Raw genomic sequence first — 17,405 nt, 5'->3', positions numbered from 1 at the left:
GTGGACATTTATAGCAGCCAAACAGTCTAAACGCGTGGTTCTAAATGCGGAGGGAAAAACAGGAGGACCCCCAAAAAAAATCCACGTGACCACGGGGAGAGAGAAACGCAAATTCCAAATATATAGCAGGCGTTAGGGTTGGGATCGAACCCACGACCTCCTGAGAACCATCTCACCACCGTCGCACCCTACACACAGCTCACACACAGCTCTCACATCACACACAGCACACAACTCGTGAAGGACACTACTGGACATTTGGAGGTAGTCGACCTCCAAGACCATCGGAGGGCGGAGGAACGATGGTCAGAACAACGAGCGGAGCGCCGGGCAGCTAAAATGCAGCAAGTTGGCACAGAAGCCATCGAAGGTGGTGCATCTGCCAGTGATCTCAGGAAATTAACCCAAAACACCTGGGTCTGTACCACGACCTCCTGCCACCAGCGTGTCTTCCACACTTCCCGTGGCCTCAACGTGCACCCAGCCTGGCACAAGTGCTGTGATGATGTCACCACCACTTAGTGGCGAATAGGGGCTGTTGTTATTGTTGTCCGTGTGGACACGTGTTTCTGCTCTGATTGTCACTCACTCTAGAATCCCGAAGAAGTCCAACATTTCATTGCTGGAGGTCTTCCTCCAATAGTTGAGCAGGGCATCTGTGGGACAAAGACAAAGATTCCCCATGTAGCATCTAACAGACTGTTGGGGCAAGTGTTGTTTGCGAGTAGCACCGATAAAGGACCGACACGGCACACAAGGGAGTAAAACTTGGTGGCCAGCACCACGCTCGACCGCCTCAGTATGTGTGTATGTTGTACTTCTTTCGCGCCGTGCGGAGCCAATCATGCTAATTGGAGAAGCGGAGGGGGGAAGGACAACAAACTAAACACTAAAAGCACTTCTAAAGAAATGGGTTTTCAACTCAGATTTCAAAGTGGCATAGCTCCTGTGGCTTTCTAATATCGGAAGGAAGAACGTTCCAGACGGCCGCAGAAGCGCATCTGAAAGCGCACCATGAAGGACCACTGCCCAAAACCTCGCCGATTACATATACAGTAAAACCTCGTTATTTCGGTATTTGAGCATTCGTAATCGGGGATAATTCGGCATGGCTGCGCTTTCGACATGTATAAAGTGTGTTAGCGATTCGCCACGAGCCGAATTTCATTAGCGAACGGTCCAATTTCGGCATGCACGTGGAGAGACGCAGCACGCCACGACCAAAACAACGACTCGATCTGGTGACGGCACGCGTGGCGAGCGTGGCGAGCGTGGCGAGCGTGGCGAGCGTGGTGAGTGTGGTGAGTGTGGTGAGCGTGGTGAGCGTGGTGAGCGTGGCGAGGTGGCGAGCGTGGTGAGCGTGGTGAGCGTGGCGAGGTGGCGAGCGTGGTGAGCGTGGCGAGGTGGCGAGCGTGGTTAACCGTTTTCAAAAGCTTGTCACGTGCCATTCGGGCAGTGGGTGGTGGTGGGGGAGGCTGGGTAGGGGGGTAGTGAGGGGAGGGGCTGGGTAGGGGGTGGTGAGGGGAGGGGCTGGGTAGGGGGGTCACCTGGGGGGGCGTGCTTGACCACGTGCAGGAAGCACAGCAGCAGCGTCTGCACGTCCACCACGTGCAGCACGTCCGGCCGCAGCACGAGCGTCGCCGCCTGTGGACGGTGACGCACACCACCACAAACACCACACGCACACACGATACACCACACGCACACCACACACACGACACACACACACACCACACGCACACCACACACACACGGCACACCACCACACACACGGCACACCACACACACACGCACGACACACACACACCACCACACACACCACACACATACAACACACATACAACGCACACCACCACACACACGATACACACACACGACACACACGGCACACAACACACCAAACCACACACATACGACACACACAATACACACGACACACACGCACGCCAGCCCACACGACACACACGGCACACACGACACATACGCCACACACACGCTCGATACACTCGCACAATACACACGCATGCCACACATGCCACACGCACGCCACACACATGCCATGAGAGTGATGAGTAGAGTGAGCGTTAGGGCAGGGCTGCCGCTGGAGGAGTCACCTGGTCCACGGTGTTGATGATGAGAGATGATCATGAGAGATGATGATGAGAGATGATGATGAGAGATGATCATGAGAGATGATGATGATGAGTTGTGAGTAGAGTGAGCGTTCGGGCAGGGCTGCAGCTGGAGGAGTCAACTGATCCACGGTGTTGATGATGAGAGATGATCATGATGATGAGAGATGATGATGAGAAATGATCATGAGAGATGATGATGAGAGATGATGATGAGAGATGATCATGAGAGATGATGATGAGAGATGATCATGAAAGATGATGATGAGTAGTGAGTAGAGTGAACGTTAGGGCTTGGCTGCAGCTGGAGGATTCACCTGGTCCATTGTGTTCCTGCGTTCGTGGAGGCTCGAGTTGGAGTCGGAGCTCGCGACCGAGAGGCGAGAATCTCCCCTCTTGGCTCCCACTGAAAGACAAAGATCCCCCGTGTAGCCTTAACAGACTGTCGTGGCAAGTGCTGTTAGCGAGCGCCTATGAAGGCCGGCACGGCACACGAGGGGGTGGGCGGCCAGCACCACGCCCGGCCGCCATTTATCTCCCAGGTGGGGGTGTATACACATGGCACCAGCCACTCATTTGAGGCTGAGTCGACCTGGGGGAGACCCAGGACCAGTTCAAGAAATCGTCACTGTGGTGCTCGCCGTGAGCGAGAATCAAAATCGGGTCGCCGGGTTCGGAGGTCAAATGAAGCAATATTAGAAAACGTTCCCAGTTTCACATACTTAGGCAGCCATCTCTCCAGCAATGTCTTGATTGTGAAATCCAACATCGGATTACCCCAGGAGGTTCTTTGAAGACCACGACATTACCACCACCAAGGCCAAAGTAGCTGTGAATAATGCTGTGATCATTCCAACCCTCTTACGTGGTGGTGCAGAAACCTGGACCGCCTATGGTAAACACGTCAAATCTCTCGAAATGTTTCATCAATGCTGTCTCAGGAAAATACTGAACGTCGCCTGGGAAGAAAGACGAACTAATATCGGTGTCCTGGATCGATCCAACTCGTCCAGCATAGAGGCCATCATCATGATCAAGCATCAACTCAGATGGGCAGGTCACCTTGCGAGGATGAATGGCTTCCTAAGCAAATCTTCTATTCCCAGCTCAGCGATGGATCACGTTGCCCCCGGAGGTCAAATGAAGCGTTTCCGTGACAACGTTAAAATGCACCTCATGCGAAGCCACACAGATTCAAACAACTGGGAAATCCATGCGCTTGATGGACCATCATGGATGGCCAAAATAAACAATGGAACTCAGCGTTTTGAGGCCGAGCGAAGAAAGTTGATAGCCAGGCAAAGAGCACGACTCAAAGCAACATACACCAGAGGCAGACAACAGCGAGTGTGAGCTCCAGGAGGGAACATCCTGGAGCTCACACTGTGCCAAGATCTGCAGGTCACGGAGTGGCCTGTTCAGCCATCTCCGGACCCATGGACAGCCAGGTCCACCTCACAACACCGACAAGTGGAGACACCTGCAGGGGCATCTTTACTCGACTACGAGGAATCCCAGAAGAATGTAAAGCACCACCACTCCCCCACACATTGATACAAGACAAAGACAAAGATCCCCCGTGTAGCCTTAACAGACTGTTGGGGCAAGTGCTGCTAGTGAGCACCTATGAAGGCCAGAACGGCACACGAGGGGTGGGGGCGGCCAGCACCACGCCCGACCGCCTTTGTCTCCCCAGTGGGGATGTTTACACCCCGCAGCAGGTACCAATTTGAGTCTGAGTCGATCTAGGGGATGCCCATGACCGGTTCAAGTAACCGTCACTGGTGTTGACCGTGAGCGGGAATCGAACTCGGGTCACCGGCTTCGTAGCACAGTGCGCTAACCGCTACGCCACCGCTCCCCAAACACAAACACACATGCACAGGGAGGTGCACTGCTCACTGAGCTCTGCTCACCGCTCAGTGTGGAGGGGAAGGTGAAGGCTGCCACCTCCAGGGTGTTGGAAGCGCTCTTGGGCAACGCGTGATTCAGAACGTCTTCCCTGGGGCTCTGCAATTGGCATCGGCATCACCGTAACGTCAACGTCACTGATGAATGGGTGAAGGCCTCACTGCTTTGTCAAGGCCCCTTGCACAGGAGGGCCCTGCAAGATCCGACGGTATCCGGCCGGTGCTCACCGAGCTGTACTGGATTTATTTTGATTGAAAGCTTTCGTGACTGCAGGGATTCATCTTCTTGCTTCTTTCGGTAAAGTCACGTAGAAGGGAAATAATAAAATAATAAAAATTAAACATAATAAAATAATTTCGATTTAAAGCTTTCGTGACTGCAGGGATTCATCTTCTTGGTTCTTTCGGTAAAGTCACGTAGAAGGGAAGTAATAAAATAATAAAAATAAAACATAATGAAATTTCGATTTAAAGCTTTCGTGACTGCAGGGATTCATCTTCTTGGTTCTTTCGGTAAAGTCACGTAGAAGGGAAATAATAAAATAATAAAATTAAACATAATAAAATAATTCTCACGACGTGTCGGCCACAACGTAAGCAGCCGTCCTCAGGTGAAGACCAGGTCTGTCGGGGAGACAGCGTCTGAATTCAGACGCTGTCTCCCCCGACAGACCTTGCGTTGTGGCTGAAACGTCGTGAGAATTATTTTATTATGTTTGATTTTTATTATTTTATTACTTCCCTTCTACGTGACTTTACCGAAAGAACCAAGAAGAAGCTGTACTGGCTTCCGCTTGCCGAACGAATACGTCATTAGGTGGCACTGATTACACACGAAGTGCTTGCCACAAATGAACCACAAAACCTCGCTGATCTCGTCAGGGAAACCAGCAGCGGCTTTTGGCCGGACATCGAACAAAGGCGGTGGTCACCGCATCGCGTGGCGCTTTCAGATGCGCTTCTGCGGCCGTCTGGAACGCTCTTCCTTCCCAAATTAGGAAGCCACCGGGGCTATGCCACTTTTAAATCATCTAGATTGAAAACTCATTTCTTTAGAACTGATTTTTATGTTTAGCTTGTTGTCCTTCCCCCGCACCTCCGATTAGCACGGTTGGCTACGTACGGCGCGAAAGGAGTTCAACACACATTAATAACGACAACAATAATAGTCATAGCCAATGACAATGGTTCATTAAGGCAAGCGTCACTGAATGGGGCTTTGTTGTTGAGGTCTTCCGTATGTTTGCCAATGTCTACCTCTGTCCCCTCTCATCTCACTCTCCTCCCCACCACGCACTCTCCTACCTCTCCCCTCTCATCTCACTCGGCTCCCCACCACGCACTCTCCTATCTCTCTTCTCTCATCTCACTCTACTCCCCTCCACGCACTCTCCTACCTCTCCCCTCTCATCTCATTCTACTCCCCACCACGCACTCTCCTACCTCTCCCCTCTCATCTCACTCTACTCCCCTCCACGCACTCTCCTACCTCTCCCCTCTCATCTCACTCGACTCCCCACCACGCACTCTCCTGCCTCTCCCCTCTCATCTCATTCTACTCCCCACCACGCACTCTCCTACCTCTCCCCTCTCATCTCACTCTACTCCCCTCCACACACTCTCCTACCTCTCCCCTCTCATCTCACTCTACTCCCCTCCACGCACTCTCCTACCTCTCCCCTCTCATCTCACTCTACTCCCCACCACGCACTCTCCTACCTCTCTCCTCTCATCTCACTCTACTCCCCTCCACACACTCTCCTACCTCTCCCCTCTCATCTCCCTCTACTCCCCTCCACGCACTCTCCTACCTCTCCCCTGTCATCTCACTCTACTCCCCTCCACGCACTCTCCTACCTCTCCCCTCTCATCTCATTCTACTCCCCTCCACACACTCTCCTACCTCTCCCCTCTCATCTTACTCCACTCCCCTCCACGCATGCTCCTACCTCTCCTCTCATCTCACTCTACTCTCCTCCACGCACTCTCCTACCTCTCCCCTCTCATCTCACTCCACTCCCCTCCACGCACTCTCCTGCCTCTCCCCTCTCATCTCACTCTACTCCCCTCCACGCACTCTCCTGCCTCTCCCCTCTCAACTCAATCTAGTCCCCTCCACACACTCTCCTACCTCTCCCCTCTCATCTCACTCTACTCCCCTCCACGCACTCTCCTACCTCTCCCCTCTCATCTCACTCCACTCCCCTCCACGCACTCTCCTGCCTCTCCCCTCTCATCTCACTCTACTCCCCTCTATGCACTCTCCTACCTCTCCCCTCTCATCTCACTCTACTCTCCTCCACGCACTCTCCTGCCTCTCCCCTTTCATCTCACTCTACTCCCCTCCACGCACTCTCCTACCTCTCCCCTCTCGTCTCACTCTACTCCCCTCCACGCACTCTCCTACCTCTCCCCTTTCATCTCACTCTACTCCCCTCCACGCACTCTCCTACCTCTCCCCTCTCATCTCACTCCACTCCCCTCCACGCACTCTCCTACCTCTCCCCTCTCATCTCACTCTACTCCCCTCCACGCACTCTCCTACCTCTCCCCTCTCATCTCACTCTACTCCCCTCCACGCACTCTCCTACCTCTCCCTCTCATCTCACTCTACTCCCCTCCACGCACTCTCCTACCTCTCCCCTCTCATCTCACTCTACTCCCCTCCACGTACTCTCCTGCCTCTCCCCTCTCATCTCACTCTACTCCCCTCCACGCACTCTCCTGCCTCTCCCCTCTCATCTCACTCTACTCCCCTCCACGCACTCTCCTGCCTCTCTCCTCTCATCTCACTCCACTCCCCTCCACGCACTCTCCTACCTCTCCCCTCTCATCTCACTCTACTCCCCTCCACGCACTCCCCTACCTCTCCCCTCTCATCTCACTCTACTCCCCTCCACGCACGCTCCTACCTCTCACCTCTCATCTCACTCGGCTCCCCTCCATGCACTCTCCTACCTCGCCCCTCTCATCTCCCTTGGCTCCCCTCCATGCACTCTCCTACCTCTCCCCTCTCATCTCACTCGGCTCCCCTCCACACACTCTCCTACCTCTCCCCTCTCAACTCACTCGGCTCCCCTCCACGCACTCTCCTACCTCTCCCCACTCATCTCACTCGGCTCCCCTCCACGCACTCTCCTCCCTCTCCCCTCTCATCTCACTCGGCTCCCCTCCACGCACTCTCCTACCTCTCCCCACTCATCTCACTCGGCTCCCCTCCACGCACTCTCCTACCTCTCCCCACTCATCTCACTCGGTTCCCCTCCACGCACACTCCTACCTCTCCCCTCTCATCTCACTCCACTCCCCTCCACGCACTCTCCTACCTCTCCCCTCTCATCTCACTCTACTCCCCTCTCATCTCACTTGGCTCCCCTCCACGTGCTCTCCTACCTCCCCCCTCTCAATGGCTAGCCAAAAGCTGCTGTGATTCCAATCTCTGAGGATCGTGGCGATGGGTTTGGAGGCTTCTCCACTGCACTGTGAAGCCTGGTGCTGCTGCTGCTGCTGGTACCGGCTGTGGGATGGGGTTGCTGTCGGAGGTGACCACCGCCTGGAAGCACATGCGGGTGTAGTTGTCGTGCAGGATGGAGAGGATCGGCAGGTACAGCATCGCCACACGGGATTGCTGGGCCTGCAAAAGACAAAGATCACCCGCGTAGCCTCAACGGACTGGTTGGTGCAAGTGCTGCTCAGTGCCTATGAAGGCCGGCACGGCACACCGGGGGGTGGGTGGCCAGCACCACGCCCGACCGCCTTTGATTTTACACACTGAACCAGCTACTATTTTAAGGCTAAGTCTACTTAGGGGAGGTCCAGGACAAGTTCAGATAGCGCAGCGCATTAACCGCTGCGCCACCGCTGAGTTTGCACACACACCCAACTATGTGATGGGAACGTCACCACAGTGCTTGCGCCAGGCTAGGTGCACTTTGAGGCCGTCACGTGACACATAAACATCTCTCGCTGCTGGCAGGAGGTCACGGACACAGACCCAGGTGTTATGGGTTGACCGATGTGCCAGCCTAAGTGCAGAACGTCACGACACAAACTCAGGTGTTATGGGTTGAACTGATGTGCCAGGCTGGGTGCAGGAGGTCACGGCACAGACCCAGGTGTTATGGGTTGACTCCTATGCCGTGCTGGGTGAGTGAGCGAGTGTGAGGGCGAGCGAGCGTGAGGGCGAGCGAGCGTGAGGGCGAGCGAGCGTGAGGGCGAGCGAGCGAGCGTGAGGGCGAGCGAGCGAGCGTGAGGGCGAGCGAGCGTGAGGGCAAGCGAGCGTGAGGGCGAGCGTGAGGGCGAGCGACCGGGGGAGGAGCCCTCGAGCCGGAGTGTGACACGCGGCCGCTCACGAGGCTCGCCGGAACAGCAGCGACCTCCCGGTGACCTTCAATGCGAGAGAAACAGAACCTCGCCGCGTGGGCCTGGGTGGTGGCGGGGGGTGAGGTGCCGGCATGAGGACGACTCACGGGCTGCGCATAGCGGTCGTCCAGCGAGTGCTTGGTGAGTAGCGAGCGCACCACCCCGAGCGCCGCTCGCCGTGACTCGCCCCCCAGCGTCTCCCCCGCCGCCACCGCCGCCTCGCGCAGCAGCATCCCGGCCAGCACGCGGCGGCGGCAGAAGTCGTCGCCCGCGCGGAACTCCCACGGAGCCGGCACTGGGGGGGGGAATGGGGGGTCGGCGGGGGAGGGGGGGGAATGGGGGGGCGGCGTGGGGGAGTATGGTTGAGATGGGGGGGATACAGGAGAGACGGAGATAATGATGATGGGTATCATCATTAAAACATTTCCCAAGCTCGGTGTTTTGCGGTTATTTTTCGACGCGGGACGTTACCCGTGATGCCGAGCGAGCCTAATGACGCCCCCCCCCTCGCCCGCCTGCCCCCCACGCCTGCCCCCCACCTTGTGGGCGCTGCGCTGGTCCGGGCTCCGCGTGCACGGGCAGGTTGAGCGGCACGTAGTGCTCGTAGTTGCACACGATCTGCAGGAACTCGATGCGGAAGTCGAACGTCCTCTGCGGTGACGACACGACAGGGACGGTGTCAGCTGGGGGGGGCGGGAGAGGGGGGGGCGGAGGAGGGGGGGGCGGGGGAGGGAGGTGGCGGCACGGGGGGGGAGTGGTGGAGCGACGGTCTCACCTTGGAGTCCATGATGGGGAAGCTCGTGATGTAGGAGTTGATGAGGCGGAAGACGAATCCGCGGTCCATGAGAGTGAAGCAGCGCTGTGGGGGGTACACGCGGTCTCGGATCGTCACCGCGGCACTGGAGTCACGGGGTTAAGGTGCAGCCCTGCAATTCCCTGCTCACGCCGCGTGCTCGGGGATGTGGCCTACATCAGATGGGGGCTCTAGAGAGCGCCCCTTTCGAGGGTATGGAGACGCAGTGAAGGTGATGTTGAAGGATAAACAGTGAAGATGATGAAGATGCAGTGACGATGATGAAGGATAAACAGTGAAGATGCAGTGAAGACACTGATCACCACGATGACGATAAGACACAGGGCGATGACGATGAAGATGCAGCGATTATCACAGCGACGCAGCGGCGGCGACGACAGGCACACAGGGAAGCGCCACTGACCATCAGGAAGGCGGCCAGGCTGACGTTGGCACTGCGAGCCTCCTCGCCCGTGTCCCGGTGAATCCTCGGCACGTGCTTGCTCAGCTGCGTCACCATCGAGTCGAGGTTGCGGTGGAACGATGCCGGGAAGCGCTCGCTCCGCTTCAGCTGCGACGCGCGCGCGGGCAAACACAAGTAGGGCGCAGCGGTTCGGTACCGAGATCGGCAGACAGGCCACCGCCTCCGGCGTTTCGGTGAAGCAGCCTCGCTCAGGATGACGGGGGGGGGATGACGGGGGGGGGATGACGGAGGGGGGCACACCGAGGTGGCCGGCTAACGGCTCGGAGAAGGCAAAATGCTGAGCCGCCGCTTCCGCCGGTTAAGGACCTCGAGGTTTCAAACATCCGCGAGTTTATCCAATCAGAACCGGAATATTTATTCGCAGGAGGAATCCGTTTAGCTGTGAAGGCGCTTTTCGCACAGATGTGCAGTAGGGGCACGGGGTCAGATCGTCACAGCGACAAACGATACGAAAACGCGAGAGGATCGCAGGGTAAAGTAAATCAAATCAGTAAACACATTTAACAACAAATATTTTAACCAGGTAAAGCCCAGCGATAGCTCAACGAAGTGGCTTACCAGGTGGACATGAATAGCAGCAGCCAAATGCTCTAAAGAATCTATGAACCTAAAGCAGAGATGAAGGGGGGTTGGGTGGGTGGGGGGGATCTCCATGTTCGTTCATGTCGACCAGCAGCCGTGGGTTTCACATCGGGGTGGCCGAGCCGGGCGATTGCGTGTGGAGTAGCTGAGTGAGGGGGGGGTGATGAGGAGTGGTGAGTGAGGGGGTTATGTGGGCCGAGGTGTGACCGCGAGACGCTCGTCAGCTGCTTACCGACAGCCGCTGGTTCTCTATGACGTGCTGAGCCATGGACTTGCTGATGATCCCGAAGAAAAACCACAGGTGCTGTTGGACACGGAGGAGAGAAGTCAAAATGAACACCGTAAGATACAGTGAGCGAGTGTGGGTGAGTGTGGGTGAGTGTGGGTGAGTGTGGGTGAGTGAGAGCGAGTGTGGGTGAGTGTGGGTGAGCGTTGGCCAGTGTGCGTGTGTGTGGGTAGAAGCGGTGGTGTAGTGGTTAGCGCTACGCTGCGCTACGAACTTGGCCACCCGGGTTCGATTCCCGCTCACGGCCAACACCAGTGACGATTATCTGAACCGGTCCTGGCCCTCCCCTAGGTCGACTCAGCCTCAAGTGAGTACGTGGTGTGATGTGCAAACATCGCCACTGGGGAGACAAAGGCGGCCGGGCGTGGTGCTGGCCACCCACCCCCTCGTGTGCCGTGCCGGCCTTCATAGGTGCTCGCTAGCAGCATTTGCCCCTACAGTCTGTGAAGGCTACACGGGGGATCTTTGTGTGGCTGGGCGAGCGTGCCTTCAGCAGCTTGCTGTTGAGCTGCTGGTCCACGGAGGAGCCGAGAAGCAGCTCCATGGTCCTCACGAGCTCCTCGTGCGTCGTGCGGCCGCTCTGCTCGTCCCACGGCTCCGCCTTGAACACGTACTGCGAGCACGAGGCCATCGGCACCGTCGTCACAGCCAATTATCACCGTCATCATCGTCATCACGACCGTCTCCATCGTCATCATCTCCATCGTCATCACCACCACTATCATGTTCATCATTGCCGTCATCACCACCATCATCATCACCAAACATCATCATTGTATCTTCTTGGTTCTTTCGGTAAAGTCACGTAGAATGGAGATAATAAAATAATAAAATAAAACATCATAAAATTATTCTCACGACGTTTCGGCCACAACGCAAGCAGCCGTCCAGGTCTGTCGGGGACACGCTGTCTCCCCGACAGACCTGTTCTCCACCTGAAGACGGCTGCTTGCGTTGTGGCCGAAACGTCGTGAGAATTGTATTTTATTATGTTTTATTTTTTTTATTTTATTATTTCCCTTCTACGTGACTTCACCGAAAGAACCAAGAAGATGAACCCCTGCAGTCACGAAAGCTTTAAATCGAAAAATCATCATTCTAATTTTTCTCCATAGTCATCGCCACTGCCATCATCATCATCACGACCATCGTGGCTTCTGTGCATGCGGTGAGTGGCAGGCGCATCCTCACCCGAGTGTACGAGTGCAGGTGGTGGTCCTGCTCCTCCTCGTGGCACCGGTCCACAAAGTGCACCAGGAAGCTGCGCAGCCACACACACGGCACACACACACATGGCACACACACACACGGCACACACACACGCGGCACACACACACAAGGCACGCACACACAGCACATCGATTACTGAGTGACCCATTACCGAGTGACCCTTTACCGAGTGACCCATTACTGAGTGACCCCTGACCCATTACTGAGTGATCCATTACTGAGTGGCCCCTGACCCATTAGCGAGTGACCCATTACTGAGTGGCCCATTATTGAGTGACCCCTGACCCATTACTGAGTGATCCATTACTGAGTGATCCATTACTGAGTGACCCCTGACCCATTACCGAGTGGCCCATTACTGAGTGATCCATTACTGAGTGGCCCATTACTGAGTGGCCCTGTGAAAATCAGTGGCCCACTGACGAGAGGCCCATTACCGAGTGCCCCAGTGGAGGTGAGTGGCCCATTGCCGAGTGACCCATTACTGAGTGTCCCAGTGGAGGTGAGTGGCCCATTGCCGAGTGTCCCAGTGGAGGTGAGTGGCCCATTACCGAGTGACCCATTACCAAGTGACCCAGTGGAGGTGAGTGGCCCATTACCGAGTGACCCATTACCAAGTGTCCCAGTGGAGGTGAGTGGCCCATTACCGAGTGACCCATTGCCGAGTGCCCCAGTGGAGGTGAGTGGCCCATTGCCGAGTGACCCATTACCGAGTGTCCCAGTGGAGGTGAGTGGCCCATTACCGAGTGGCCCATTACCGAGTGACCCATTACCGAGTGACCCATTACCGAGTGACCCATTACCGAGTGGCCCATTACCGAGTGACCCATTACCGAGTGGCCCATTACCGAGTGACCCATTACCGAGTGACCCATTACCGAGTGACCCATTACCGAGTGACCCATTACCGAGTGACCCATTCGAGGCCATTACCGAGTGACCCTTACCGAGTGACCCATTACCGAGTGGCCCATTACCGAGTGACCCATTGCCGAGTGTCCCAGTGGAGGTGAGTGGTCCATTACCGAGTGACCCATTACCGAGTGACCCATTACCGAGTGACCCATTACCGAGTGACCCATTACCGAGTGACCCATTACCGAGTGGCCCATTACCGAGTGACCCATTACCGAGTGACCCATTACCGAGTGACCCATTGCCGAGTGTCCCAGTGGAGGTGAGTGGCCCATTACCGAGTGACCCATTACCGAGTGACCCATTACCGAGTGACCCATTACCGAGTGACCCATTACCGAGTGGCCCATTACCGAGTGACCCATTACCGAGTGGCCCATTACCGAGTGACCCATTACCGAGTGACCCATTACCGAGTGACCCATTACCGAGTGGCCCATTACCGAGTGACCCATTACCGAGTGACCCATTACCGAGTGGCCCATTACCGAGTGACCCATTACCGAGTGACCCATTACCGAGTGACCCATTACCGAGTGGCCCATTACCGAGTGACCCATTACCGAGTGACCCATTACCGAGTGACCCATTACCGAGTGACCCATTACCGAGTGGCCCATTACCGAGTGACCCATTACCGAGTGACCCATTACCGAGTGACCCATTACCGAGTGACCCATTACCGAGTGGCCCATTACCGAGTGACCCATTACCGAGTGACCCATTACCGAGTGACCCATTACCGAGTGGCCCATTACCGAGTGACCCATTACCGAGTGGCCCATTACCGAGTGACCCATTACCGAGTGACCCATTACCGAGTGACCCATTACCGAGTGACCCATTACCGAGTGACCCATTACCGAGTGGCCCATTACCGAGTGGCCCATTACCGAGTGACCCATTACCGAGTGGCCCATTACCGAGTGACCCATTACCGAGTGACCCATTACCGAGTGACCCATTACCGAGTGACCCATTACCGAGTGGCCCATTACCGAGTGACCCATTGCCGAGTGTCCCAGTGGAGGTGAGTGGCCCATTACCGAGTGACCCATTACCGAGTGACCCATTACCGAGTGACCCATTACCGAGTGACCCATTACCGAGTGACCCATTACCGAGTGACCCATTACCGAGTGACCCATTACCGAGTGACCCATTGCCGAGTGACCCATTGCCGAGTGACCCATTGCCGAGTGACCCATTACCGAGTGACCCATTACCGAGTGACCCATTACCGAGTGACCCATTACCGAGTGACCCATTACCGAGTGACCCATTACCGAGTGACCCATTACCGAGTGACCCATTGCCGAGTGACCCATTACCGAGTGACCCATTACCGAGTGACCCATTACCGAGTGACCCATTACCGAGTGACCCATTACCGAGTGACCCATTACCGAGTGACCCATTACCGAGTGACCCATTACCGAGTGACCCATTACCGAGTGACCCATTACCGAGTGACCCATTGCCGAGTGACCCAGCGTAGGCGAGTGGCCCATTGCGGAGGAACCTGGTGGTTGTGAGCAGAATCTCCTCCTGGGCGGTGAGCGTGAGCAAGTGGAAGAGCTGCGTGAGCAACGTGGACACGAAGCTGATCATGGCGTGGCCTTCGATGGCGTTGAGGCTCTGAGAAGGGTAAGCGAGGTGAGGGCAGAGCAGTGGGGAGCTGAGGGGAGAGATCCCAACATCACCGTAACATCCGACATCTCCAACATCTCCACAAATTACCACCAGCCACGCTGCGAACTCGGGCCAAACGAGTTCCATCCCTGGCCGCGGCCAACATCAAGTTCAAGTTCATTTATTAGGTGTAGCCCTGTGAGCCATTCGGCTCTTGGATCGGGTGCAACCGCAACAAACAAAAAACAAAAACATGAACAAAAAACATCTTAAAGTGAATATGTGACTAAGTGCAAACAGAAAATCCAAGAAAAGACAGCAAAATATTGCAGAAAAAAACACCGTACACCAACGCTGTGTGCAAAAATCCCAGTGGGATGCAAGTCAAACAACAACCACAAGACAACTTAGATTAAGGCCATCAGTCTAACATCAGTGGCAGGTGAATGATATCTCAACCGGCCTTTGGACCCCCTGCTCCGTCAACTGGGCCTTCAATGGGGACCCGGCGTGAATTTAAATAATCGGCACCGTGGGAGAGGACGATGAGCGGGTGCGGTGCTGACTGCACCACGAAGGCCTCGATAGGCCCCCTAACTACACCCCGGTGTGCCCATGCAAGGCCTCAATAGTCTCTGGCCAGTAAGCCCTTCCCCTCGGCAGTATATAACGCTGCACGGGGGACGGGCGTGCGTGCGTGCGTCTGTGCGTGCGTAACGCGCACCTTTATGGAGTTGAGCAGGTCTCTGGGCGCGGTGAGCGTGCCGTACTTGGTGAACTCGCACTGCTGCATGAAGTTGTGAAGATATTGATCCTGTGCACGCAGACACCATGGCCGGTTATCGTATGTGCACAACGTGTGTGTGTGCATGTGCGCTACGAACACGGCGACCCGAATTCGATTCCCACTCACAGCCAACACCAGTGACGATCATCTGAATTGGTTCTGCAGGGGAAAGACAACAAACTAAGCAGACACATTCTACTTTAATGAGTTTTCAATCTAGATTTAAAAGTGCATAGCTCCAGTTGCTTCCTAATATCGGAAGGAAGGGCATTCCAGACGGCTGCAGAAGTGCATATGAAAGGTCGCGATACGGTTACCGTCTTTGTTGGATGCCTATGTACACATGTTGTATCTATGTCGAACTTCTTTCGCATTGTACATAGCCAACCGCACTCATCGGAGACGCCGGAGATTAAAAAAAGGGGCTCGGAAGGTGTTTACTGTAACTTAAACAGTGCTAAGGCGTTCGCGAGGCCGCCTATACGGCCGAATGAAAGTGTGGACTGCCGCGTGCATGGCAGAGAAGTGTGTGAGCCCCGAGCGTGGCCACACCTTGGTGTAGATGCTGGAGACGAGGTGCGTGCTCACAGTGAGGAGCCTCTTCCCTCCCTCCACCCACTTCACCTCCGGGCCCACAAACTGCACAGAGACGGCGACACAAAGACAACAACAACAACCGTCACCACAACGCTCGTGCCAGGCCGGGTGCGCCCACGGGAAGTGTGGAACAGCTCTCTGCTGGCAGGAGGTCACGGGCCAGAACCGGGTGCCATAAGTTGACTGACTGAGATGACCGGCAGATGCACTGCCTGCGCTCCCCAATGTGCCAACTCTCTGCGTATTATCCGCCTGGCGCTCCGCTCATGTTGAGCTCATCGTTACGTGTGCTTGTTGCTTTGGATATGATGCCTGGCATTGTGGTGCATAGGTCATCTCTCCAGCTGTCTGGTTATGGCAGGCAAGAATTTAATATCCAACACATACAATAAATATATCCCTCCTTGCACCCCTCCACTGGAATCAACTTCCCCTGCACATTGAGCAGCACTGCCCATAGACTCACCACTGCCCATAGACTCAGCACTGCCCATAGACTCAACACTGCCCATAGACTCAGCACTGCCCATAGACTCAGCACTGCCCATAGACTCAACACTGCCCATAGACTCAACACTGCACCATAGACTCAGCACTGCCCATAGACTCAACACTGCCCATAGACTCACCACTGCCCATAGACTCAGCACTGCCTATAGACTCAGCACTGCACCATAGACTCAACACTGCCCATAGACTCAACACTGCCCATAGACTCAACACTGCCCATAGACTCAGCACTGCCCATAGACTCACCACTGCCCATAGACTCAACACTGCCTATAGACTCAGCACTGCACCATAGACTCAACACTGCCCATAGACTCAACACTGCCCATAGACTCAGCACTGCCCATAGACTCACCACTGCCCATAGACTCAACACTGCCTATAGACTCAGCACTGCACCATAGACTCAACACTGCCCATAGACTCAACACTGCCCATAGACTCAGCACTGCCCATAGACTCAACAACGCACCACAGACTCAACACTGTACATAAACTCAACACTGCCCATAGACTCAGCACTACCCATAGACTCAACACTACCCATAGACTCAACACTTCCCATAGACTCAACACTACCCATAGACTCAACACTGCCCATAGACTCAACACTGCCCATAGACTCAGCACTGCCCATAGACTCAACACTGCCCATAGACTCAACAATGCACCACAGACTCAACACTGCTCATAGACTCAACACTGCCCATAGACTCAACACTGCCCATAGACTCAACACTGCCCATAGACTCAACACTGCCCATAGACTCAACAATGCACCACAGCCTTAACACTACCCATAAACTCAACACTACCCATAAACTCAACACTACCCATAAACTCAATACTGCCCAAAGACTCAACACTATCCATAAACTCACTTCCCAAAGACTCAACACTGCACCATAGCATCAGCACTGCCCATAGACTCAGCACTGCACCATAGACTCAGCACTGCCCATAGACTCAGCACTGCCCACAGCTGTTGGAGGAGTGCGGAGGGAGGGGAGGGTGAGAGGAGTGGGGTAATGTCGTGTGGGAAGCGCTACCTTGCCGAGGCCGATGTTCTGGCAGGAGAGGTACCCGGCAGGCAGCGTGACGCTCACGGCGAGCTGGGAGACGCCGGTCCGCACGCGGCCCTCACGCAGCAACGGCAGCCACGCATAGCCCACTGTGCACAGCACA

At 55.4% G+C, this 17,405-nt stretch overlaps 1 protein-coding gene across 1 annotated transcript in view; it reads right to left on the bottom strand.

Moving 5' to 3' along the window:
* The window catches only part of LOC133357452 (dedicator of cytokinesis protein 9-like), a 172,587-nt gene that overhangs the window by 80,402 nt on the left and 74,780 nt on the right, over nucleotides 1-17,405 (bottom strand). The window contains 16 exon segments of the mRNA XM_061575397.1: nucleotides 590-656; nucleotides 1,548-1,644; nucleotides 2,450-2,538; nucleotides 4,049-4,142; nucleotides 7,557-7,676; nucleotides 8,512-8,699; nucleotides 8,944-9,055; nucleotides 9,180-9,263; nucleotides 9,622-9,768; nucleotides 10,496-10,567; nucleotides 11,037-11,162; nucleotides 11,741-11,810; nucleotides 14,217-14,332; nucleotides 15,051-15,140; nucleotides 15,666-15,752; nucleotides 17,270-17,391. Coding sequence (XP_061431381.1) covers nucleotides 590-656; nucleotides 1,548-1,644; nucleotides 2,450-2,538; nucleotides 4,049-4,142; nucleotides 7,557-7,676; nucleotides 8,512-8,699; nucleotides 8,944-9,055; nucleotides 9,180-9,263; nucleotides 9,622-9,768; nucleotides 10,496-10,567; nucleotides 11,037-11,162; nucleotides 11,741-11,810; nucleotides 14,217-14,332; nucleotides 15,051-15,140; nucleotides 15,666-15,752; nucleotides 17,270-17,391 — 1,681 coding nt within the window.

This window comes from Lethenteron reissneri, chromosome 58 (assembly GCF_015708825.2).
Source record: "Lethenteron reissneri isolate LAM-NWPU_2019-01 chromosome 58, ASM1570882v1, whole genome shotgun sequence".
Taxonomy (NCBI): domain Eukaryota; kingdom Metazoa; phylum Chordata; class Hyperoartia; order Petromyzontiformes; family Petromyzontidae; genus Lethenteron; species Lethenteron reissneri.
The sequence above is the reverse complement of the archived record's forward strand: the minus strand, read 5'-3'. Positions and strand labels throughout refer to the sequence as shown.